Source organism: Ictalurus punctatus, chromosome 3 (genome assembly GCF_001660625.3).
Source record: "Ictalurus punctatus breed USDA103 chromosome 3, Coco_2.0, whole genome shotgun sequence".
Classification (NCBI taxonomy): domain Eukaryota; kingdom Metazoa; phylum Chordata; class Actinopteri; order Siluriformes; family Ictaluridae; genus Ictalurus; species Ictalurus punctatus.
The window spans coordinates 23,872,643-23,898,481 of NC_030418.2; the positions used below are offsets into that span (position 1 = coordinate 23,872,643).

The window sequence follows — 25,839 nt, forward strand, 5'->3', positions numbered from 1 at the left end:
CTTAACTCCTACCAGCAACACTGAACTTCTTATATTCCAAAATTTAAATTAGTGTTTTGTTTTTTTTTTATTCTCGAGCACATGTTGTGGCAAGAAAATAGGAAAACAGGATGCTTTGTGGCCCTGTAGGCTTCAAGTTCGAAGAGCATCTGCTGTTAGACAATGAAACTCTTTCTTCTGCTCTCACTTCAGAGAAGCCAAAGCATGATCGTGACAGTGACGAGGGGAAAACACCATATAAGATGATCCAAACCATTGGCCTGTCTGTGGGGGCAGCTGTTGCCTACATCATCGCCGTGCTCGGCCTTATGTTCTACTGCAAGAAGAGACGCAACGCCAAGAGACTGCAGAAGGGACAGGACGGGGAAGAGCCGGAGATGGAGTGCCTTAATGGTGTGTGTGTGTGTGTGTGTGTGTGTGTGTGTGTGAGTCTGAACCTGGATGTGTGTGGTGGAGCGATTACTTTTCTTTACATGAACCACGTGTGCATCCAACCTTGTATCTGGAGCTTTCTGTAGATTTTTTAGTCTAATGTAACACATGTGACTCTATTACTCATGCTCCTGAAGGGCAGAAGCCATGCCGGTGTAAAGAAATATCCTCGGATAATTACGTTCTCAGACTGCTGTAGGATGTTTAAAAGTGAGAAATGCTGCCATCGTGTGGTTATTAATGAATCAGTGTTAAAGTGCACCTATTATGGTTTTGACACGTGCCTAATTTTGTTTTAGCGGTCTCATACAATAGATTTACATGCATCCAAGTTCAAAAAAACACTTTAATGTGCTTATAATTTAAATTGCAGCATGAGATTTTTTTTACCAGTGTCAAAAACGAATCGTTAAATGATCCGTTCTAAAAGATTCATTCTAAACTCCTCCTTTCAGAGAGCATACTCTGCTCTGATTGGTCAGATGTCCCAGTCTGTCATGATTGGTCTACCGCTGTCAGTGAGCAGCTAATGAAGACCTAGTAGGTTTGTGTAGGAAATAAGTCTGGAATTACTAATGAATTGGTTCCTTCTTTTGGAGTCAATAACTCTGTCACGTGCTTTGATATTTTAAACTTTGAAACAGACTTTTTACATTCACAAACAGCTCTATAATACATTACATGAAAAGTAATATTTGAAAAACCATAATAGGTGCACTTTCCATTATAGGGAACTATAGGTATTTTGTTTTATTTAGGAGGATTAAGGCCAGCCACAGCTGCATTGCACCTTGGAGTGATCATGCAAATCTGTAAAGAGATAGTGAAGGGTGGCTATAAAGCCCATGATTAAAGAAAAGAGCAAGATGATCCAACAAAGGATATTCATGTCAGCATGTTTGAAGACCAAAGTTTTCTGCATGGTTCCACCAAAAAAAAAAGTCACTAGACAAAAATCAACGTTAACCTTTTATGAATATATGAATTTAAATACCTATGACCCATGCACTTTTCAGCTCTCCGGTGTTTCTTAAAAGAATACCGTGAATCTGTTGCATTTCAACCAGTCTGTGCACTCAAATCAATTCCCTGAAAATAATTGTCATATATTTAAAAAAAAAAAAAAAAAAAAAAAAAAAAAAAAAAAAAACATCACATGTTGGTGCTTGCACAGAAGTACTGATATTGCTTACTGATATTTATGTTCATGATTAATCATACTGAAAGTACATACTATTTCATTCATTTTGCTCAACACTGACAAAGGTAAAATATACTGATAGTTGAAAAGTTCTGATATTTATATAGACTTTCTAACGTGACGATGTCATGCTAGAGATCAACAGGGCTCTGTGTAAAATAACCTTTGTGTAATGCCTACTAGGAGGCGCTATGCAGCACAACGGCCAAACTACAGCTGAGATCCAGGAAGAAGTGGCTCTTACTAATCTAGAGACTGTGTCTACAGCTGAAAAACACCATAGCAACACAGACAAGTTCCACTTCCCCAGAGCAGACTTACAGACCATCACTACACTAGGTAAAGTATCTCTCTCTTCCACACAAGCAAATGCATACAGGCCACTGTCACACACATTGTCCCAAATGATGCACTTCTGATCTTACGGTCTATTTTTGTGAGTGCCCATGAGAGCCATAAGGCCAGACGGTGTCCTAGTTCTTATTTTGAGGTTCAAAAGGCTGCTCAAAAGGCTTTATGTACCCTTTGGGGAAGCCCACATTGATGTGGACTCACCAGTGGTCTCTTATTGCTAAGCGATATTGGGCAGGACAGTTCACTGCTGATGGGATTGCTCAGGGCAGAGAGAAACCCGCAACAACACTTGCAAAGAAAGATATTTAAAGGGGTCTTGACCCATCTTAAGTTGTTAATTTAACATGTCACTTAGCAGAATTAGGGTTGCATCTGATGTGACACAGAAACTATAAAACATATTCTTAAACCACTTCATCTACATGCTCAATTAGCCGACATTTTTTGATATGAAGCTCCTCGAGGGAATCCTTGAGAATCCGAGGGACACCTGCACTTGTGGACATCACAGGTATGTGCAGTGTGAACTGAATGACCGCAATTCATTTTTCAACCTAGTTGACCAGGTTCCTCTAGCCATGTCTTGGACCCTTCTTTCCGGCTAGCCCTGGGAGTAGCCCAGTCTCTCAATGTTTGCCTCCTTTTCTTGATGCCAGATATTGCTTGGTCATTGTTATTTTTGCTTACCTTGGGGATTCCAGGTGAGGGTGTGCCTGGTGACACTTGCGGAGCATGTGGTCAATCCTTACATGATGTCTTGTGCAGCTTTTCTTCCTTCCCACAGATGTTGTTTATTCCTCCACTACAGATATTCATTTTTAATGATGTTGAGCCCTTTGTTGGATTTGTAGGGTTCTCCCAACAGATACTGATGAAGGTCTGGAGCTGTTTGGTAGTTGAAACTGTGGATCACAGGATCTCTACTCCTGATCTGACATGATGTTGAACAATCAGACGTGGGTGCAGAGAGTCAGTTCCTTGCAGTCCCAGATTATCTTTAGTTGCAGGAAGGCTGCTCTTGCTGCTCTTGTTTGGCCAGTTGTTGCTTCGGCATCTGTGCCTCCCTGCTTGTCAGTGATACTGATGACAGCTTCCACCCTCCATTATGACTGGTTGAAAAATGTTGACAGTTTTGGTAGATATACCATAACACATGAACAGACTTGTCACGTCTACACTGTAAAACGTCTTTTCATAGTCAACAAAGCTGGCATGCAGTAGTGAGGGTGGTTCCCCTGCACTGACTTTTCAGTGCAATGTGGTGATCTGGTGTGTGCAGGAGCCGTCTCTGAATTGATCACCCATCATCCTTAATGATTTTGATAAGGTAGCCGTCCTAACAGTCTGATGGCACATGCTGCTTTTTCCAGACCTTCTCAAGCTGGGGATAAAGTATGTCCACGATGGTGTGTGGGTCTGCCTTAAGTGCTTCTGCAGGAACTTTATCAGGTTCTGCTGCCTGGCTATTCCTGAGCTGTTTGATAGCTTTCTATATATCTTTCATTGTTGGCTTGACACAGTCTATGGGTGAGTCCCTGTGAACTGGTGGTATTTCTGGTGGCTTTTGTGGCACAGATCCTTTTAGGAGTTCCTTAATCTCCTGTTAATATTTTTCTCCTTTGTCTTTCTTTGGTCTCTCTTGCTTGCTCTACTTACTTGAATTTCTTTTTGTAGTGTTTAAAATTTCTTGTTTCCCTGCCGTCAGTGTAATTGTTCTTGTCAGCTCTCATACCTTTCCTTGCTGCTTAATTGACTTCTGCATACACTTCATGTGACTTTTCTGATCTGGTTTGACTGTTGTTTACTACTGCTTTATTTTTTATGCTTGTTAATTTACTGGAGTGTCCATGCTGAGATGAAACGGGGACTCTGTGTGTTGTATGGGTTTTTTTTTTGGCCTAGTACTTCTTTCATTTTTTGTCAAGGGTATCTTTTCCTGAAAAAATTCTTCTTGAAGCATATATGCATCATTTGGAAGTCCTGTGTTGTATTTCTGCCATTGTATTGGTCTTCCAATCCAGTTCTTCAGTTTCAGTTTCAGCCACACACAGACGATGGTCAGACGCAATGTCTTCTCATCATGTCACTTGCACATCCTGCAGGGTTCTTATGAACTTCTTGGTGACTTTGATGTGGTGTATTTGGTTCTTAGATGAGTGCTTTGGTGACACCTAAAATTTCTTGTATATTCTGCTATGTGCGAACACATTGCCACTGATGACCAGATTGTTGAGAGCTTGTTAATGTTGCCAAATCCCTGGATCAGAGTAAGATGCAGGGCTTATGGTGTTCCACACTACAGTTACAGTAATCATCTTAATCATCTGCCTTATGAATGATGTAATCATCTGAATCACCTTTATGTCTGATTTTGTGTGTGCGTGTGTGTGTATGCATTCAGGCAAAGGGGAGTTTGGTGAGGTGCTCTTGGCCAAAGCACGGGGGATTGAGGAAGGTGAAGAACAGACTGTGGTTCTGGTGAAGAGTCTTCTGAGCAGGGACGAGCTCTCGCAGGCTGAGTTCAGGCGGCAGGTCGACATGTTCAGTAAACTGAATCACACCAACATTGTGCGCCTGCTTGGCCTCTGCAAAGACACAGAACCTCATTACATGATCCTGGAATATATAGACCTGGTAAATAAAAGCCAGCCTTTTTAATTGCATGACCCTACGTGTGTAATATGGATAGCAATGACTGTATATGAGCTTGATTCTGTAGTTCAATAACACTTGACATTAAAATAATTTTTTGCTTTGTAGCTGCAGATTATTCAGATCTCACTCATCTCTCACATTATGTCAGTTCGAGTTTCTCTAGAATAAGCGTTAGCCAAGACTTTTTCACCACTGACAGTTTCCAAAAAGCTTAGCATTTTTACTGTGTTACTGTTGGATGCTTGCACTTTGCTGGCATCCAAACTTAGCGCAAACGTGTCCAGCTCCAAAGGTGGGTCTGCCAGATATGATCATATTTAGAACTGGCATTAACACTTGTTTATTGTTATCTGAATACCATATGCACATATAGTTCAATGTTATACATAGAAAGTAATAAGGTCCTAGAGAATGACATAAAAATATTCTAATTATATAATGCATGTCTCATGATCTTCTTTTTTTTTTTTCTTTTCAGGGCGATCTGAAACAGTTCTTGAGGATATCAAGAAGCAAAGATGAGAATCTCAAACCGCAGCCTATCAGTACCAAAACCAAAGTAAGTCAGTGAATTTGTTAGACTTTGCATGCAGCAATGAGATTGCTGTTGTGAAAATAGATTCTCAAGTCCATTTTAAGTCTTCAATTTTTCAAGTTTCACCTCTCTCTCTCTTACCTGCTCTCTGCCACTCTGTCTTTCTTTAGGTGTCCATCTGTGCCCAAGTGGCTGCTGGGATGGAGCATTTGTCCAACCAGCGTTTTGTCCATAAAGACCTGGCGACCCGGAACTGCCTAATTAGTGGAGAAAGACATGTCAAGATTTCTGCACTTGGCCTGAGCAAAGACGTCTACAACAGGTGTCTACCACTACATGCAGACTGATGACACATGTTTACATTGTTTTTCTTTACAGCTGTGGGTGTATTTAAGGTCTAATCGGCTATTATTAAATATTTTTCTCCCTCTACTCTCATTCAATGTTAACATTCAAATATTACAAAGACAGCTGTCTTTGTATCTTAAGAACGTTGTCAGACTACGCTGCTAGAGAGAGTCCTAAAGTGCGGCTTTACATAGCAAACATTCTGACAGGCTGGAGCGAACCTATTATATTACACTGCCCACACCCAATGTGTAAATGTGTTTACAACAGGGCTGTCATGGTAATCTGTTTACCATTGATCATACTGGTTTCCTAATTTTATCCATCCTGTTCTCATCCTTATCCCCCCACACATTTCAAATATATAAAACACTTAAATCTGTTTGGTCCAAACATGGCTTAGAAACCACAAAACGCAGAAGTCTGCAATTATATCACATGAGCAACCAGTGAGAGGAAACGTTTCACGTTTCACCTGTTTCACATGGAAACTGTTTCGTAATGTACACTATATGGCCAAACGTTTGTGGACACCTGACCATCACACCCATATACTGTATGTGGTTGGAAGAACACAATTGTATAGGATGTTCTTTGCATGCTGTAGCATTACAGCTTCCCTTCACTGGAACTATGGGGCCAAAACATGTTCCAGCATGACAGTGCCCCTGTGCACAAAGCGAAGTCCATGAAGACATGGTTTGCCAAGGTTGGTTTGGAAGAACTTGAGTGGCCTGCACTGGGCCCTGATCTCAACCCCACTGAACACCACTGGGATTAACTGGAACTCTGACTGCACCCCTCGTCCGACATCAGTGCCTGACCTCACTAATGCTCGTGTGGCTAAATGGGCAAATCCCCACAGCCATGCTACAAAATCTAGTAGAAAGCCTCCCCAGAAGAATGGACGTTATTATAACAGCAAAGGGAGACTAAATCTGGATGTTCAAAAAGCACATATGGGTGAGACGGTTAGGTGTCCACATACTTATGGCCATATAGTGTATTTAAAGGTGCTGCACTGGCATAACTGTTTTGTAAAAATGTTACCAAGCACTAATGAATTGCCTTATTGTATTGCATTCCTCTGTTCTTTTCTTCTCTCCCTCAGTGAGTACTACCACTACAGGCAGAATTGGATCCCTTTGCGCTGGCTACCTGCAGAGTCTGTCTTTGAAAATGACTTTTCCACCAAATCTGATGTGTGGGCTTTTGGCGTGCTGATGTGGGAAGTGTTCAGCCATGGTGAGCTGCCGTACTCCTCGCTGAGCCATGAGGACGTACTCGAAGGTGCGAACACAAATGATTACGCATTAGCGATGTGTGCATGTTGTTACATATATAGACCTCAGCTCACACATCTATTTTTGTTTTTTGCTTTTGTCCGTGTCTCTGTCAATGCATGGCCATACAGTGTCTTTGTGTGAAGGTGAAGAATGTGTTTCTATTCCAGGCCTTCAAGCTGGCACGCTGAAACTTTCTGCTCCTGAGGTCTGTCCTTCTAAAGTCTACAAACTGATGAGTCGGTGCTGGGCTCCCAGTCTCAAAGAGCGGCCATCATTCAGTGAGCTAATTCAGGTTCTGGGAGACATTCCATTGGACAGCAAGGTGTGAGGACTTCATCTGCTCCTACTTCCACCTTGTGTGGTGGAGCCACGGCTATCCTGTTCTGCCCTGCTACAATCACAGACTCACTGAGACTGGGTCCCACACATTTCAGGGAGCAAGTGTGTATGAGTGACAAACAGGGATGTTGATATCAGGGCAATGTATGCGTGAGTGTGTGTGAGTGTGTAAGTGTGAGGACCCCAGAGGCTTCTATCTGCCTTAACCATGGCATTAAAGGACATGCTGTTGACCATTCAATTTCAATGGCCTGTTTATTCTTTTAATCTTCAGCTCTGTCTCTTTTCTACCCTGAGTTCTCCTTCTTTATTTCTGGAGCCTCAGACGATCTTCAAGGGGTACGATCTTTGAATCTGATCTTTCACCTCTTCTGGCGCAGGACAATCCAACCCCAACTGGGGCAAAACCCACGATGTGGCTCCTGAAATATGCTGGACTCTGCATTCAATGCTCAGCTAATGGACTTGAAGTTGTTGTGTGTATAGTTGCTTGTCAGAATGTGTGCGTGTCCTTGAGTGTGCTTTTTTTTTTTTTTTTTTTTTTTTTTAGTTTTGCAATGTGGAACAGTGTGCAAGTTAAATAGAGCAAAGTTTGCCATGAAGGGAGATGGCCTGTTGCAGTTCTAAACTCCATAATAAATGAATACTTTCAGTATATGGTTTGTACACATGGAAGTGCAAGGAGAGTTAGAGATGTTTTATTACAATTGCTCTTTTTTTTATTTTTATTTTTTATATTTGCCTTTTTTACCTTGTGGTGCTCATATGGGACAATAATATTTTGATGGAGAGAACTTGCAATACATCTTATTGCCTACAAGCCTAAAGCCATGATGAACAGTGTATTCAAGATTTCTGCATAGCGATATTTATAATCACCTCACTGTATTATTGCTTGACAATGTCCCTGTTACATTCATTTATAGCAACACCATGCACTAATTTCACTTAAAATCTTGTTTTATATAATAGTTTATTGCAGTGTAGAAGGATGTATGTGAACCTTTATTTATGAGGAAGGTTCTGTCTTTTTTTAAAATATGTTTTTAATGGAAAGGTACTCTGAGATCCTTTTATACGATTATGTACTCCACTCATTATAATATCTCATTTTGCAGTTTGGAAAGTGTTGTAGGGCAGCTGAGAGTGTCAGTGGTCACCATCAATTTTAAGGGCCACAAGTGCCTAAGACATGAAGGATTATTTACAATGTTTCTTTTTATTTTCAGTACAATTGCTTTGTTTTTATGAACTGTTTCATATCTAATCTTTTCATATGATATACTTCTTCTTTTCTGTTGGCTTGTTTTATTTTGCTGAATAAACACATGGTCCTTTCCTTTTTAATAATTACATGCTAGGCATTCACACTTAAGTGTTTTGTTAGTCAACTTTAGCAAAGGTCGAATTAATCATAATGTATGCTGCTCACATTAAACATTCACATTTGTAACAACAAGCTTGTATTAACTTTCTGAGATCGTTGTGATGGCTGAAATCACAGGGCTTCTAATACTCAAGGGAATAATGTTAGATGACATTTGAGGCCCATGGGATCGAGTCAACATGACTTTAGACTTTGTTTGCTCTGATGCAATTTCCTCTTCGAAATAGCAAAGGAGGTGCAGATGAAGATGTGTAAATATGTCCGCAGGAGTAATAAAATACTGCTACGTTCAGATTTGGTTTTACGTTTACAACTGCTCCATCTGTGCATGGAATTTACTTAGTCCTAGATAGCTATAGTGCTTTGCATAATGACTCATGCCCACCTTCCCTTTCTTGTACTTCTCCACATTTTGTAATGTTACAATCTGGAATTGAAATGGACTTGATTGGGAATTTTATCATTTGATTTAAACTATGTCTAACAACAAGCTATGCAGATTGGATAGAGACTGTTTTTTAACAGTGAATGTTCAAATCATGCCACGGATTTTAAAATCTGATTGAGGTCTGGGCCTTTGACTGGGTCATTGTAACACATAGACCTTCTTGGTTTTGGATTATTTCAGTATCAAGCTTTGGCAGTTGGAAGCTGAATCTCCACCACACCCTCTTGCAGACTGGAACAGGTATTTGACTCCCTCCAACTTGTTCCTTCCAACCTTCAACCCTTACCAGTTTCCCAGTCCCTCCTGATTAAAAAAAAGGCATCCAATCAACGTGATGCTATCACCAACATGATGCTATCACCACCATGCTTCATGTAAGGATAGTGTTCTCAGGGTGATGATCAGTATTAGGTTTCCACCAAAGTTTTGGTTTCATCTCTGATTAAAGCCCTCCTTACTCGATCATTTACTTTGGGTGGACCGCATCCTCTAGGTAGTGTTGCAGTTGCGCCATATTCTTTCTTCAGTTTAGTCAGCTGTTGCATCAGTGGAGGATCGCAGAGAAAGAGTCCTCAGTGTGGCACAGTTCAGCAGAGATTGTGCTGAATGTCTTGTCATAGTGTTGCATCTGCTTCTCCAGGGATTATGGCAGAAGGTTTTGATGCTTTGTGAACACAGTGGGAATCGCGCAGAAGGTCCAGCCATAGCCATAGTTGTGTTCGCATGTCCAGAGATCCTGGACAAGGCTTTTTTTGACTCAAGGTCTGAAGTTATCGTGCATCTATGTCTTGCAATGATGGAGGCCTGGCTGAAATCAAGACAGGTTCAGCCAGAATTAAGTGTCAAAAACATGACTCTGCAGTTGATGATCAGATATCTAGGGGGATAAAAATATAATGCCTAACTCACAGATTTTTATGACTTTCTGGAGTTTATACTGAAGTGTGATGAGGCAGGTCAGGGATTACACATTCATGGAGCGTGTAATTATCACCCAAACACTACAGTATATGAGAAAGAATGTTATAAATCTCCTGAGCAATGTTCAGGTTTGAAAGAAAAGTGTTTTTGGTGATCTAACACCAGAGGTTTGGATCACTTTCTATCCCATTGTCTTCATGGAGGGCCAGTCTTATCTATAATGGCTCTGCTCCCCATTGGTATAGAAAGGCCTGGAGTCTTGGGTGTGTTGTGGTCATCCTGGTCATTGGTCTTGCAGATAACCTTGGGGTTTCAGTGGGCATTTATGACCATCCCAGACAGGCAGAAAGTGGTTTATATAAACAAGAGGCGTCCATCCTAACCCTTTGTCGACCTTTCTTGGCATGATTTATGTGTTATGTAGAAAAGGTCATACTTTACATGTTATATCACTAGCAAAGTTCCTACAGTGTTAAGAAGGCCAACTGTAGGTACCTTTCAACCTCCCTTTGTGCTCTAAACAGATGTAGGTGATTTGCATTTCTGAGTAATGCAGGAAAGTCAGCAGGACTGGGACGCAGCTCAGATCAGCTTGACCACTTGTGCATTGTTGTGATCTGTTCAGTAGAGGGTGCTATCTGTTGGAGCTTGTATTCTCCAATGCCGAAAATTCGATCAGCTAATATTATTCTTCTGATCAACTGTTTAGTTATTTTTGCCATCTCTACAAAAAAACACTGATATAAACAGGAATTCCTGAGCAATCCTCTCTACTCATTTCATACTTGCTGCAGTGGGAACCAGGGCCTCTTTCTAGTATGTTACTATGGTTTATTCTTATATCACAGGCCTTTTTACTAGATCATGACTGGGTGGCAGCAAAGGCGGCTCACAATGTGCAGGAGAGCTTTGTGTCTTCTTGTTATTGTAACTGATTGTGTATTCTTTGCCAGTGATGGGTTGAGCCCTGCATATTGTTGCCATGTAAATACTGCCCTGGGCTCTCGTGCAGCATTTCTCCCTTCCACCTAAAGCTGAATACTGCAATTCAAAACAGCCTAGTCTTTGTTTCGCTCATCTCCATTTCTTCATCTTTTTGCACTCAGTGTGTAGTGGTTATAAAAGAAAAGGTTCAAAACTTCCTTTTAAGGGTGGTGCTCGAGTGTATTAATCAGTATAGGCTTACTTTCTTATATATATAATCACTGGTGTTTATTTAGTACCGCATTCTTTTGATGATGATTTGCAAAACAAATGCATCTGGAAGACACAGACTCGCCTAAGATAAAAATGACCTCCAAGTTACAATTAAAAAAAAAAAAAAAATCAGTTTCATGTGTTGTGTGCTTCTGTTTAAGCTTTGGGATATTTTAAACAGTCTTATATCAGGCCCCAGTACAAGGGGAAGGCCAGAGAAGATTAATGCACAGCACTTCATTAAATTTTTAAAATTAATGAATATATATAGGAGAGATATAGATATCTATCTATCTATGTATATCTATCTATATATAGATCTATCTCTCTCTCTCTCTCTCTCTCTCTCTCTCTCTCTCTATATATATATATATATATATATATATATATATATATATATATATATATATATATATATATATATATACATACATACATTATCTCTGCCTAATGCATCTTTACAAGTTTCAATGGGAACTAGTTGAACCTCTGTTAGTCTGTTAAAACATAATTAATGAAAAGTTTTCATACACCAACTTATTAAAAAGCACTAGAATCGAGTCCTACAGATAAAATGCAGTCTTTTCAAAAATAGATTGTGTGTGCTAAATAATCCCAGTCCAAAATTCAAATGTTAAAGTTAAATTGTTCAAAATGACCCGTATCTACTCTTTATGAGTATATTTACTTCCAAAGGCGTCCTTCATACTCCAAAATAATTGATGACCGCCCGAGTACAGTCTCCCTCCCCCCTCCTTTCCATGATGACGTTCGCGCGAGCGCAACCATTTTGGTATTTATTCAAATGAGCTCACCGTTTTGACCAATCGTCTTGCAAGCAGTTCTCTCAGAAACCAATCGGATGTCGTCACTGTGACTCACCAAATATGGAGCGACAACTCCTTATAAGGAAACATTGTATCTCTTTATATGGAGGAAAGTAGATCTGCGCGGACGGATTCCGTGTCTGTCGAGCAAAATATTTACAACTTCCATAGGACACATTTCACGCTTTTGTGTCAACAGTCTATCAGTGAGGGACTGTAGAGGACGGTCACAGCGGTTGGATATTTATCCAGGCTGGGATAGATGTTTTACGGTTATACGGTACGCACTAAGTGACATGGCGGATTGATCGCGCAGGCGCTCTTCGTGTTTTCCTTTTAGAGAGAGCGGCACGGGGTTTGGGAAAACTGGGAGGTGATGAGAGCTTGAAGCCGGTTTGAGGGTTCTCAGGGGGCAGTAGCAGCGATAACACTTTAGAGGGAAAAAAAGAAGAGAGAGAGAAAAAAGGGACAACTTTGCATTGGTAGTTTACAACGTAATTGTCGGTCGGTTTTACTTTCATTTCGATTAGTTTAATGTGCCTGCGCTATAATAGTTACTGCGTACACAAGCACCGACGGCTGCTCGGCGTTCAGGCGTCTCACGTTTTCTCATGAATAGGATGTTATCCAGCCCGCCTGGGTCGGCACTGAGCGGAAACGGATCAGCGGGCGCGAGTGGTGCAGCTCACGGCTCTGTGGTGCTCGGCAGCGGGCTGCGCACGGGGCTCGCCCGGGCCGGACAGGCAGTGAATACCGGAGGTACTTTCCCTGGTGCTGCAGGACGTGTGGGGGAAAGCGCGGGGATGCTGGGAGGCAGCGGGCCTGGGATCTCTTCCAGACCGGGTGTCAGACCCGGGAACGGCAGCGGGCTGAGCGCACTTCAGGCCGCCGCTCAGCCCGGCATGGTAGGAGGACTCGGTGCAATGCCCGCCAGGTTTGACCGGGACAAAGAAGTCGGCGTACCGCAGATCTGCAGCGCCTCGGACGCGGACTCTGAATCGGGAGACGAGGACGAACCGACCGGTTCTTCAGGGAGCAGCAGGCGGGGAGTGAAGCGCGAGAGAGCAGAGATGGAAGGCGCTGGAATCGGTCAGGAGGCCGGAGCTCCACCTGGGGGTTACGGGGTGCTGAGCGGCGGAGTCGCCGGAGCAAAGCCTGGCAAAAAGACACGCGGGCGAGTCAAGATTAAGATGGAGTTCATAGACAACAAGTTGCGGCGGTACACGACTTTCAGCAAGAGGAAGACTGGTATAATGAAGAAGGTGAGCTTTCCCACCAGCTACTCGAGCAGCTGTAGTACCTGATTGTACTAGATTAGTCCAAATATGCAGTTTCCTTTAGCTAAGGATGGTAGATTATCTTTTTTCAGTCTAGGATATTAGAAGTGTCAAAGAGGATACCAGGGGTGTGTGTGTGTGTGTATACTTGGTGTTTTAGGCCTGATTCACACATGTGCTCTAGGCTTCTAAACTGCTCAGTTCTTATAACCTTTAAGTGCTATGTAAACAAACTCTGAATGACTTATGGGACGTAACAGGACTGTATACTTTTTGTCAATCTTTGTTTATCTTTCCTTTTTTTATCCTCTCACACAAACTTTCTCCCCCGTCTCACACATTTTACACTCCCTCTATCTCTGTCTTTGCTGTAATGGAGATGACACTGTTGCATGTCCTCTTCTGTGGTAACTGGTAGCTGGGAATTACAACAGACCCCACTGGCTGTAAGCTTTAAATAGAACAGAGCAACTGACATTCTCTATTTCTGAACACCTCCACCCTATACACACACACACACACAGAGACAGACGGACGGACAGACAGACACGCACAGGGTTTGGCCTACATGAGTCCCCTTCATCAATGGAGCTTAACCTGGATATTTTTGGATACTGGTTTTATGTGGTTGCTTTAACATTGTGTCCTGGTTTGTCGTGACTGGTGATCAGCCATAAAAAGAGCTCAAATAAAGTCAACTGCTGTGTAGTTCTGAAAATGAAATCCCCAGATATAAAAGAAGTTAAACTGCACTGAAACGGAATGAAAGTAGCGGTGGGCACTGCTTCATTCTTGTACACCGAGAAAGTACTGTACACATCTGCTTTCTGTCTTTCAGGGTGAGGTTTTATACTATGCAAATGCTGATTTCACTTGAGCTCCTTCATCTTAATTATTATAACATTAAACGCATCCGGCAATTCCTGCTCTGAAAAATGTTTCCAGCAGTTGAATGTGAGCCTGAGAATAGCTCTAGACCTATTAGCACATACATTTTGTGGGGTTCTACAGACCGCAAATGGCTATCAGGCCTTGCATGTGATTAAAAAAAAACTCTTTACTGGTGTCGCTGTGATGAGGCTCTACCACACAGTACCATGGCTGCACCTGATTTGCTTTGTTGGCAGGGATCCCATTTGTGTATTGGAAGTATTGGAAAGCGCAGGAACTCAGGGTAATGCGGCTCACTCTTTCCTTCTGTTTTTCACCTCTGTAGGATGTTAGTGTTGGGACATGGATGCTGAAATTGGCATGCTGCACAACTACTTGGTTTATCAGTAGCAATACGAGTTGCACTTGATGAGCGCTGTGGCCTGTAACGCTGTGTTTGGCCTAATTTGACTAAAATGCAAGTGGTGATTTGAATTTATTTATTTATTTACTTTTTTAAAAGCAAGACTAAGGTTTCAGTATAAAGTAAATTGATCTTTTAATCTCGGCCACAATACACAGCTAAAAGATCTTTAACAAAGTATGGGGCCAATCCCCATCCCACAGCAACACTGATTACCACCTGTCTCAAGGCATCTGTATGCTGTGGAACAACTGTAGCCCCCCCCCTTATGAGTATTTCACTGTAGACCCATTGACCTGTAGAAGGTCATCACCTGCCCTCGTTCTTCTGGTCAGCTGTCCAAAAGGGTGTATGATGTCACTGCTGAAGGCTTCTGTAGTGCTGTGTTCTCCAGTAGGCCTATGGTGCGTATAGCCATCTGCTGAATTGTTCCTGCATTCTCATCACACGACAACAGCCGGCCTGAGTCTCTGCACTGCTGTCTACCTCGCAGTCTCATAAACATTCAGTCTGGGTACATGGGCTTATTCTAACTGCTGGTTTGTTTCATTTGTGCACATGAGGAACTATAAGGCTACACAAGTGTGGTGGTCTGGAAAACCTGTCACATGTTCCTGTGGCCAAATTCTGGCATGCAGAAAATAAAAAAATAAAAACAAGAGTCAGGTTTTGGCCAAAATCCTTCCTGCAGCAATTTTGTTGGATAAGGAGCTGTTTTAGGCACACTGTGCCACAGTGTTTGTTAAAGATGACTAAAACCTTACTTGCCATAGTAAATGCACATAATCCTAATCTGTGAAGTTTGTATTGACATATTTGCTGTTAAAATGTGGAATGGGATTTTTGAAATTTAATTTTCTGCCTTTTTACTATATGCTTTATATATAGACGGATCGAGAGGTTTCATGAACATGACCGTAAGTTCAGTGTTCTTCAATGGCCTTCCCAGTCATCAGCTTTGAATACAGTAGCACAGGAGATTTCTGAAAGTGGACCTGAAGGAATTGCAGAATCAGGTCCCACTCCTGTCAGCCAAGAACAAGAATCTGAAGCGATCATGATCCCAGACTGGGAAAAGACCAGGTGATTTTGTTTTCTAATATTCAACTGTCCAGTTTTTGTGAGCCTGTACCCATGATGGCTTCAGATTCTTGTTCTTGGCTGATAGGAGTGGAACTCATTGAGGTCTTCTGCTGTTGTAGTCCATCCACCGCAAGGTTTGCTGTTTTGTGCACGCTAAAAATGCTTTTCTGTTCAACACAGTTGTAAAGAGTGAGTATGACTTACTATATCCTTCCTGGCAACTTAAACCAATCTGACCACAAGGTGTTTCCACCGACTGAACTGTTCTGCTCACTCATGTTTTTTGCAACTTTCTGTGTAAACTTTAGAGACTGTTTTTGTGTGTGTGTCTGGAGATCAGCAGTTTCTGCAATGGTCAAACCAGCCCTTCTGGTACCAACTTCCATGCCATGCTTAACGTTGTAGGTGTACAAGTGTCCCTAATAAATTGGACTGTGAGAGAAAATAAGTGTGCATATATTATACATACTAGGGCTGCAACTAATGATTATTTTCATAATCGATTAGTTGGCCGATTTATTTTTCCCCGATTAATCGAATGGGACGGTGCAGTAACTTTAAAAGGTAACTTTCAGTACCTTTTTCTTTGTTTGTTTATTTAAAATAAAATCCACAAACTGAGTGTTACAAATATAAACTTCAGACTAAAACTTTACCCAACTGTTTGTCCAAAACAGAAAAGAACCCAATGCACACACACACACACACACACACACCCCACAATATATATTATTAATTTAGGACTGTAGTTAAATTTGCTGCTTTTTGTGCAGCTATAAAAATAATGCATAAATACTAAAAAATATATTTTATAAAATTAAATTTATAGTATTTATGCATTATTTTTATGGATGCACAAAAAGCATCAAATTTAACTACACTCCTAAATTAATAATAAAAACTCACTTTCACTTCACCTTGTGGTGTCTGTTACTCGCTGCCTTTAGACATATTTTACTTGTGTTTACTTTTGAGCAGTGTTTTAATTAGACATTTCGGATCTTACTCGCGCTATACTCTGTATCAGGGTGTCTACACTGCACGTGATCAGCGACGCGACCTCGTTGCTACCACGTCACTTCCGTTATAATAAACGACAGGAGTTACACTGCAAGCGTGCAAATACAGCATATAATAACAAGAAACTTAACTTAAACTAAACCTTTCAAGCAGCTTGTACCAGTTTCCCCTGCCGTTTACACACAGTGGAGCATTTTGGATTTAAACAAGTTTGTGCTCGTGCAGCACTGTTTTATATCCGCGGAGTTTAATATAAAATGTTTCCTTGCCTTAGAGGACTTGGAGGCTACACACTTGTTTCCTCAGTCACGTGATGATTTCACGTACGTCTGATGGAGACTGAGGTCATGTTGTGAAGGAAAGGTATTGAAGAAAGTCATTATTGGTGACTCTGTCTGCTAATGCTAGTGTGCATATGACGTTGTGTGCCGTCGCCTAGGAAGCGGCTTATATTTCCGGTTAGTAAAAAAAAAAAAAAAAAAAACCCCGCTAGTGTTATATTTGAGATGATATTACCTTTCTAAAATCCACACACTAGATGGTAGTGCATAGTGTAAGTGTATAGTACTTCATTTGGGACACAACTTTAGTATTTACTCTCCGAGGCGTGTTTTCTGAACAGAAGTAACATAATGAGTATATCTCCCCTGTGCCACACGCAGACTGACTAATTGATAATGAGATTCGTTCACAACGATTTTCATAATCGATTTTTATCGATTAGTTGTTGTAGCACTAATGCATACTCATGCATTATAACAGTATTGGTGAAATATGTAAACTAGACCTCTAACTTTTTAAATTTTATTTATTTATTTATTTTTTTATTGTGTGCTGACCAACCCCAGGGTTTTAGGCTGGTTTTGGTGAATCCCAGCATTTACATGGTCTATATATTTGAGATAATACCCATGTCTAATTGTCACCTCAAGGGTTAATCAGCATGATTTCAGTACATCACAAGCTAAATCATGATCCAGTGTTAGCCGGTAATGTAGTAGATATGTGCTATATTTTCATCCCTGAAAGTTTAACCTGTATGAAAATAAAGAGCAGATGTAGTTTCCAAAGTGAGCAATCAGGATGGCTCTGCAAGCTGACCTTTGTTCAGCACACAGATCCACTTGTGTATAAAAGTAGAGCACGCTGATATGCAGTGGCATTACTACCACAATTTAGCGCTCTTGTATGACTAACCGCATGTCAATTCAATCTCTGCAGAAAAATGTTGTATACCAGTAATATCAAGAGAGTAACTTTTATTTTTATTGCCTGTCTGCTGGCTCATAGTCCAACATTATTTTATTATGGAGTGAAAAGGAGGAGCAGGTTTGATCACGAGCCAAGTTTGTTGAATTCTCAGTGCAGTCCAATTTCGCTTTCAAAACCAGCAATGCTGCTACATGTTGGAACAGGATGTGGCTTAAGTCAGTGTTTTCTGAGCTGTTGATTGGTAGCATGTTCCTTGTGGATGGGTTTTACTCTAGGAGTGTGTGATTGTTAATAACAATTACAGTATAAATGATACTGTGTGTCTGCTTGGAGAGTAGTGTAGGTATTGCCTGTACTTGTACAGCACCACCACCCAACTGCTTGTTGCACTGAAGGGTGAGTCATACCAAGTAAAATAATAACTGTCATACAAGTAGCTGATTGGATGCTGGTGTTCAATTAGCTGCATTTCTCATTGATTTTTGGGACATCAGACAGCTGTGTGTGTGTGTGTGTGTGTTTTGTTTGGAAGAAATTCACGTATGTAAAAGTAGCATGGCTCATCATGGGAGCTTTCACACTGTTAGTTTAGTCTGAAACGGAGCACGGTTTGCATGAAAAATTGGTAATGTGGAAGCTATCATGCAGACCGGGAAGCGGACCACGGTACCAAACCCGAGACTATTTGTAGGAGTTGGTTTGAGTTTAGTTGCACTGAAACTGAGCTGCAATTCCCGTGAATGAGCAAGCAACTCGTACTCCGGTCTGTGATTGTTCAGGACATAAAGCATCGCATACGTTTTAGCCGATGACGATATTTAGTTTCCACAACACACGTACCATGAGTGGGGAGGGGTAGGGGATTTTGATGCGCATAATGGTGCCAAAATAATTTAACAGGAAAAATTCATTAATTATTTAAATTAATTTTAAAGGTTGATTTGTTACAGATTTTAATTAATAATGAATTTGAATCAGCTTATAAGTGTAGGTCTTAACGGTTGATATGAATTATCGACATGTGCTGTTTTAATCCGCTTGTAAATGTGAATGGCTGTCAAACACATAAATTAATATTTTGCTCAAAGATATAATGTGAAAAGTTAGGAACAACTTTTAATATCTTGCTACTGTACTGACTTTCTCATCTTGGCCTAATCAGCGTTTCCTATTGTAATAACCAATTTCAACTCCAAATAAGGAATTTGAATAGGAGGGTTTTATTTATTTATTTATTTATTTTAAACAAACGGTTCTAAATTGCATGGAGTGACACCCTCTCCAGGGTGCACCCTGCCTTGTGCCCGATGCTCCCTGGGATAGGCTGAAAAGGAGTAAGCGGTTGAAGATGGATGGATGGTTTTAAATTGCAGACGTGATGGCTGTAATCCTAACAAGCCGAATTGAAACAATTAAATTGAGATTAAACAGATTAAATACTAAGCTTAAACAGCCTCATTAATTTATCAATTTGCTGCTGTAATTTTACTACTGCTTTGAAAATATCTAGCTGTAATGAGGCTATTACGTCAAATAATTTTAGTGTTTGTTAATTAGTACTGACCTTATTAACCAAGCAGGAGTTTTCGGTTGCTTTCGTCATTCATCTGCTATGCTACACGTTTCCTCTATGGCTTATTAAAAGCCTACAGTGACTGGAAGTTTTCTAACCAAGTCAAATGTCAATTATTAAGCCTTTATGCATGAAGTGCAAGTCACTTGACCTGCCCTCGCTGCTCTTGGCCTTGCAACCTTGAACCTGCACTCTCGCACAGTAACGATTGTTCCTCCTGGCAGGTGTTTCTCCCTCTTCGTTTCGTGCTGAAGTTTTGATCAAATTTGTCCCCTTAGTGCAGAGGCTTATGGGGAGAAGAGCCACTGACCCTATCAGACGGTCAAGTATGTAAATGTAACTCGGCCTACTGTGCTAATAGGAGTTGCTAAACAATCCTGTGTTGGTTAAACCATGGTTTTTACACTTGTTTTGTCACATCTAGGCTGCTTAAAGTGAAACAATGTTTATTCTGCCTCTAGCACATTATTACTGTGCGAACAAGTCTGTGTGATTGCTCTGTATGTCCTCCTGTTGCAGGAAGCAGCTCATCAGCCTAGTCATAACCACAGTGTATCAGGTTGAAATACCTTTGGGCTTTTAGTTTAGACAGTCAGTGATGTAACATCGTGCTGAAAAAATGATGAAAGTGCTGTACTGACATCTGTTTTGTTTCTTCAGTGGGGTAAAGTATGCAGGCGCCTACCAACATGATCATTACTTTTTTTCCCCCTCTACAATCTAGTTAATGTTGAAATTGGCTTGGTAATGATATCCTCTGTTCCGATCCAAGTCAAATAGCATCATTTGTCAGCAGAGTTAATTATGTTCTCAGAGGATCGCTGCTGATCATGCCTTTACACTCCTGCCCACAAGCATTGTTCCTCACACACGACTTATGAAATCAGCAATGTGTGTTACATTTTTACTTTTGATGAGCCTGTCCTTTTCAACTAGTGCAGTACTGTGTTTGTATCTTAAACCATGAAAGTGAAAATTGTGTTCTTAAACAAAGAAAGTGATGAAGGCAGTATCACACCGTTACTGTGGGTAAAAAAGAAAAAGGAATATTAATGGTTTGTTGTTGCAAATATTTGGCTGTACCTTGCATTACTTGCTCTTGTGTAGCTGATGTGGCTGCTGAAATGTTGTCAGATGTTGTAATGCTGCAAGAATTACTAGAATGCCCTGCTTTACCTACCTTGATCTTGCCACGAAAATAGTCTCTGATGCTGGTGTGGCATTAAAAGAACAATAAATAAATGCATTACTTGTTTACATAGAATCGACATAAAGCACCACCCTCACAAGGAAACTCTTATTTTTTTAATATTATTTATTTATTTATTTATTTTAAATTTAAGCCCCTCCAATGCAGTCAGGCCAAATCCCAAATGGCTTGGTATTCACTCAAAGCTCAGTGCAATATAGTAGTGGTGTAGAAATCTCTTAAACTGTACGCCCATTAGAACACCATGAGGGACTCTGCATGACTCTGATTGGGCCTGTTGGAAGTTAATTGTATTGCATGTTGTAATCGTCCTTTTTATTTGGAAAGTTGATGTATAGTTTTGATGTTTGTTGTTAATAGTAATTAGGGCTGCAACTAACAATTATTTGTATAATTGATTAATCTGTCGGTTATTTCTTTGACTAATTGATTAGCTGAATTAAAAGGTCAATTTTTATTTTCTGTATTTTTTTTTTCGAAAAAGCATGTTTCACAGTCTGCCCAATGTTGTCCTTCAAACACTGAGCAAATTGAAGGCTGTGAAAAAGGTATTAAATGTATTTGTGCTATTCTATACAATTGATGATGATGATAATAATAATAATAATAATAATAATAATAATAAATTAACATTATATTTTGAAAACCAAAAAACAACTGATTGTCCACAAGCTTTAAAGCAGAAGTTAAACCACTATATTAGAAATGCTAAAAACAAACAAACTAAAAAACCACCAAAAGCACAAACGAAGTGTGAACTGGTAAGAGGTTGAATGTTCTGCAGTAACACACACTCACTCATTTGAACACATTAACATGTTACTTTTATTCTTTAAATGTATGACACTTCTTACATTTATATACAATTACATGTTCTAACCCCATTACAGTAATTACATAAAAACGCAATTACTTTTGTTTCTAAATGTAGCACCAAGCAGCATGTTTGATCAAAATTATTTCAGTCCGAGTCATTGTTTCCTTTCTATTGCGAGCTGTTTGACGTGCATGTGCAGGCTCATGCTCATTCAGTGAAGTTTAATGGAGACTCCCTCGCTGTCAGAAAGAGGCTTTATGTAAAATGGAAATACTGGCATGAATTTCTAACATTTACAGATAAGGATTTAAAGGTAGAAATGTCATTTCTGCACTGAAGAATACGTTAAACAGCACACGCATCTGACACAACAAGCCACGTTAATGCACTTCCGAGTTTGTTTGAAGCACTTAATATAAAACATGAGAATATTATGGACCACCTGGATCGTGCACTTCTCCCGCAGCAGCTCACTCTGACCTCCGATGTTTTTTCAGATGTGTTTTATTCATACACAGTTTTTTTTTCACCATCGTGAAGTGACGTCACTGGCTGGGTTATAGACAGTGACGTCACAGACCCAACTAATCCATAATGACATTCATTGTCTATTATTTTAATTAGCGATTATTATGGATTTCTATTGATTGGTTGCAACTCTAATAATAATAATAATAATAATAATGATGATGACTTGTAATTTATGATCTACTTAATTTAGACCTGGTTTTGAACATCAAGTTAAATGGTCATTCAGCCTAAAAGTTTAGGAATCATGTGCATAGATGGACCTTTTAAATATAGAAATTACATATTCCTTTTTGTATATGTAAATTATAAGAATAGAAGTAGTATTTAGCTAGTGAAATGAGTTAAGACCGTGTGTATGGGCCTGCTGTCTGCTCTGTTAATGTCTGAGTGCTTGAATGCCCTTGAATGTCTGTGCATGTTTGTATGAGTTCAGTTGGTGCAAAGGTATATGTGGAGAATAGGGTTGCTATGGAGTCACAGTTTCGCTGTTAGTCACGGAGTATTATCGGGTAATTGCCTTTTTTTTTTTTTTTCTTTCTTTTTTTTTTTCTTTCTTTCTTCAAAATGCTGATTAACATGCACTTCCATCTTCTTCTTTTTTTGCGCTAAAGATGTTCCTGTAAGTGCTCTTTTCTATCATCTGTTGAAACCAAGTACTGGATGAGAAGCAACACTTCACTGGGTTTTAGGAAAGTTATTGAGTTGCTAGCATGGGTATAGCCTGCTAATGACATGCTAATCACGTGCATTACAGAAAGCGCTTATAATAAAGGTCAAATATTGTTTTAAAATAAGGTGTATGGAGAAAGCATGGAATTTTTAGAGTGACTGTCACCATATCAGAGGAAGACCCTCCCACCTCTGATTGATCTACTGATCACTTATCTCATGTGAATCGATCATAATTACTACAGATGTCCTTTGGCAGCATTACTTAAGACATGTCTGGAATTCTAGAAAGTGAGCAATTAGGGGATTGATCTTATTGTTTCCTTTAAAAAAAAATTCTTTTAAAAATGTATATACAATGATGTGAATATATTTGGAATACTAGAAATCTACCACCAGATACTTGAACTCCTGAAACGTGTCTTTGTAAGGTGAGGAAATATCACAAGCTCTCAAATGGCCCTCAAGTTATTGTGTTTCGCAGTGGATTTGGTCTACATGAGCTCCAGATCACCATGTAGCTGCTTCTCCACCCCCATGTCCCCCCCTACAGTCCCCGTAGAGAATGCAATCAGTCACGCAGTATCACACTCCCTATTTTTGGATCCTTATCTTGTGTTATTTTAGGTATGTTTCAGCCATACGTCAGAGTCCATGAGCGCAGTTCTGCTGGACTGAAGTTTGTTTGTTTTTGTTTTTTTTCCCTTCTCAGCAAGCTCCAGTCCTCTCCAGAGGAAACCATGTACTCGGTGAGGGTTCTGTTTTATAGATTGTTTGCAAGCATCCCTGCGTGTGAGGCAAAGCCACAAACTCTTTTTCTCTTCATTGATTATCACCTCTGGGACTTGTTCTCAGCTCTTCAGCATGTGTTTCTGAGCTCAGTGCCAGCTTGATGTCTCATTTTATGTTTAACTTGAGCACACCAGTGCTATGCAGAGGATGTACCACTAGAACAGAAAAGTTTTGGTTAAGATCCTGAGATGGTTTTTGGTCTAAAGAGCAAATAAATATTTAATATATATATTTTCAATGCTTGTCATTATGCCATTTTATATATTTTGGGTCCTACATGTAGTTTCACATGATGCAAATGTAGGTGCCTTTTGGTTGAATTCCAGTTTGAATTAAACCCACACACATTACACACGTGTAATGGAGAATTCTTCTATTTCTTTTTCCACTCTTCAGATGGAAGGTGAGGGTTTACCATTTAGTACTGCTCATATTTGGAGAACCTGAACAAAGATGGTCTTCTGTAGAGATTTGGATGCATGTAGCTAATTGTTTCCTTCCTCTCTTCTCTCATGACAGGCATATGAACTCTCCACACTAACGGGCACACAGGTGCTGCTCCTGGTGGCGAGCGAGACGGGCCACGTGTACACGTTCGCCACACGCAAGCTCCAACCCATGATTACCAGTGAAACAGGCAAAGCTCTGATCCAAACGTGCCTGAACTCGCCGGACTCGCCTCCCCGCTCAGACCCGTCCACAGACCAGCGCATGAGCGCGACAGGCTTTGAGGAGACTGACCTCACCTATCAGGTGTCTGAATCTGAGAGCCTCGGAGAAACCAAGGTGAGTCTCAGGATTTATTTATTTATTTATTTATTTATTTATTTATTTATTTATTTATTTGTACTGTTCTGAAAAGTTTTGTTTTGGGGTAATGAAAGGAACAACGTGCATATTTAATCTTTATAAGTAACATATGGTATCAGATTTGTTTAGAAATGAAATTCTGAGGGTTTTTATTTAAACTTCTTTCTTTAACCTGTCAGTCTGTTTTCACTTTGGCTAATGGTTTCTTATATTACCCACAATGTCAGTTGACTGCCTGCTGACAACGGGGAATTACCCCTTCCGTCATGTATATCTAAAGACACCAGTGCAGCAGCGCTTTAGTCCTCTAGTCTGTCCAGCTCCCTCACTCTGCTCCCAGGTCAGATTCCAAAGCTTCAACTTTCATGTTAATACCGCCAGCAACACACTTGACACCTAGTCAAGCACTCCCTCTGCGGTAACTTTACATGCTTTTTCATATTGGATTCTGGAGCTTTGAGTCCAGTGTTTCTCCCCTCCACTTCTATGTTGGATTTCTCATTCATATGATGTTGAATGTCAATGCAAAATGGTGAGCGAGAAAAGAAGGTCTTTCGCCGACTGTTAACCTTTTGTTTGTGATTGTATTGGGGTGGGTTTTTTTCCTTCTTTTCCATTAAATGCTATTGTAACTGCATTAACAGTGCCCTCCTGTAATGGCAAAGTGTCAGACAATTGCAGCCCTCAGACAGGAATAATGAAAATACAGCTCTAACCATGAAATTAACAACCAGAATGGGCTAAGCACCTCAAATATTTCAATATAAGCATATTTAAGCTGTTCTATGGTCGTGGTTTGCTTTGATTACGAAGTGAGAATTGTGGCTTGTGAGGCTGTTCTAGCATCAGCTGAAGGTTTATCTTGAGTGACTGTGGCTGGGATTTTTGTTTACGTTGTCTGCGATTGCCTTAACAGCTTGATGATTAATTGAGAGTTCTGTTAAGGGAGGCTGTTCCTAGATCAAACCAACCTCAAGCACTAGTGCTCACAGCACCTCCCCTATACCCCCCCCAAACACATACACAGGTGGCTAGTGATTCTCCACTTTGCTTTAGGGAAATGTGGATCCTCATGGTAAACTCTCTCAACCTGGCCCAAGATGTTCTGTTTGAGGCATCAGTCACTGGCCCAATGCATAGCTCAAATGCACAGGTGTCTTCTAGAGTTTCATGTGCCCACACTCATCAAAACCTTGAGTAGATTTCCGTTTGATCCTCCTCAGTTTTCCCAGTGCTTCATGCTTGGTGGAGTTATTTCAGCATGTCTCCCGTTTTCATGTGCACGTGTCCAGGCGATATTTAATCTCAAACCTTAGACGAATCACCGAACGTTGAACTTCTAGCGACTTGTACCGTTTGTGCTTTTGTGGACTCGTTCCATTTCATATTAAATCATTTTTAATCCGCTTCCATTGTATAAAGGGAGCGTTAGGATCTTGAATACAGCACATCAATGGGAGCATCATCGCAGATCTGGGATTATGTGCCTTGTTTTGTAGATCAGAACCTGTTGATCTGCATTCCTTTTGTGATCATCATCAATTTAAATGCAGTTGTGATTAAGGTCACAAGCATGGGTAGTGTTTTTTTCTTTATCATGTGCTGCAATTTTATTTGCTTT

At 40.4% G+C, this 25,839-nt stretch overlaps 2 protein-coding genes across 5 annotated transcripts in view; both read left to right on the forward strand.

Annotated features, from left to right (window-relative positions):
- ptk7b (protein tyrosine kinase 7b) overlaps positions 1–8,609 on the forward strand; it is a 123,761-nt gene extending 115,152 nt beyond the window's left edge. Inside the window, exons 14-20 of the mRNA XM_017464658.3 lie at positions 193–393; positions 1,817–1,972; positions 4,389–4,621; positions 5,121–5,201; positions 5,348–5,499; positions 6,637–6,815; positions 6,979–8,609. Coding sequence (XP_017320147.1) covers positions 193–393; positions 1,817–1,972; positions 4,389–4,621; positions 5,121–5,201; positions 5,348–5,499; positions 6,637–6,815; positions 6,979–7,139 — 1,163 coding nt within the window. The 3' untranslated portion in view covers positions 7,140–8,609. The remainder of the gene's footprint in view (positions 1–192; positions 394–1,816; positions 1,973–4,388; positions 4,622–5,120; positions 5,202–5,347; positions 5,500–6,636; positions 6,816–6,978) is intronic.
- A 3,442-nt stretch (positions 8,610–12,051) lies between these two features.
- srfb (serum response factor b) overlaps positions 12,052–25,839 on the forward strand; it is a 38,147-nt gene continuing 24,359 nt past the window's right edge. For 2 of the 4 annotated variants that reach the window (XM_017464569.3, XM_017464567.3), the window contains exons 1-2: positions 12,052–13,192; positions 23,928–24,194. In XM_017464569.3, the coding sequence (XP_017320058.1) occupies positions 12,542–13,192; positions 23,928–24,194 (918 nt within the window). In that variant the 5' untranslated portion in view covers positions 12,052–12,541. The remainder of the gene's footprint in view (positions 13,193–23,927; positions 24,195–25,839) is intronic. The other 2 variants (XM_017464566.3, XM_017464568.3) reach the window with 1 other exon arrangement.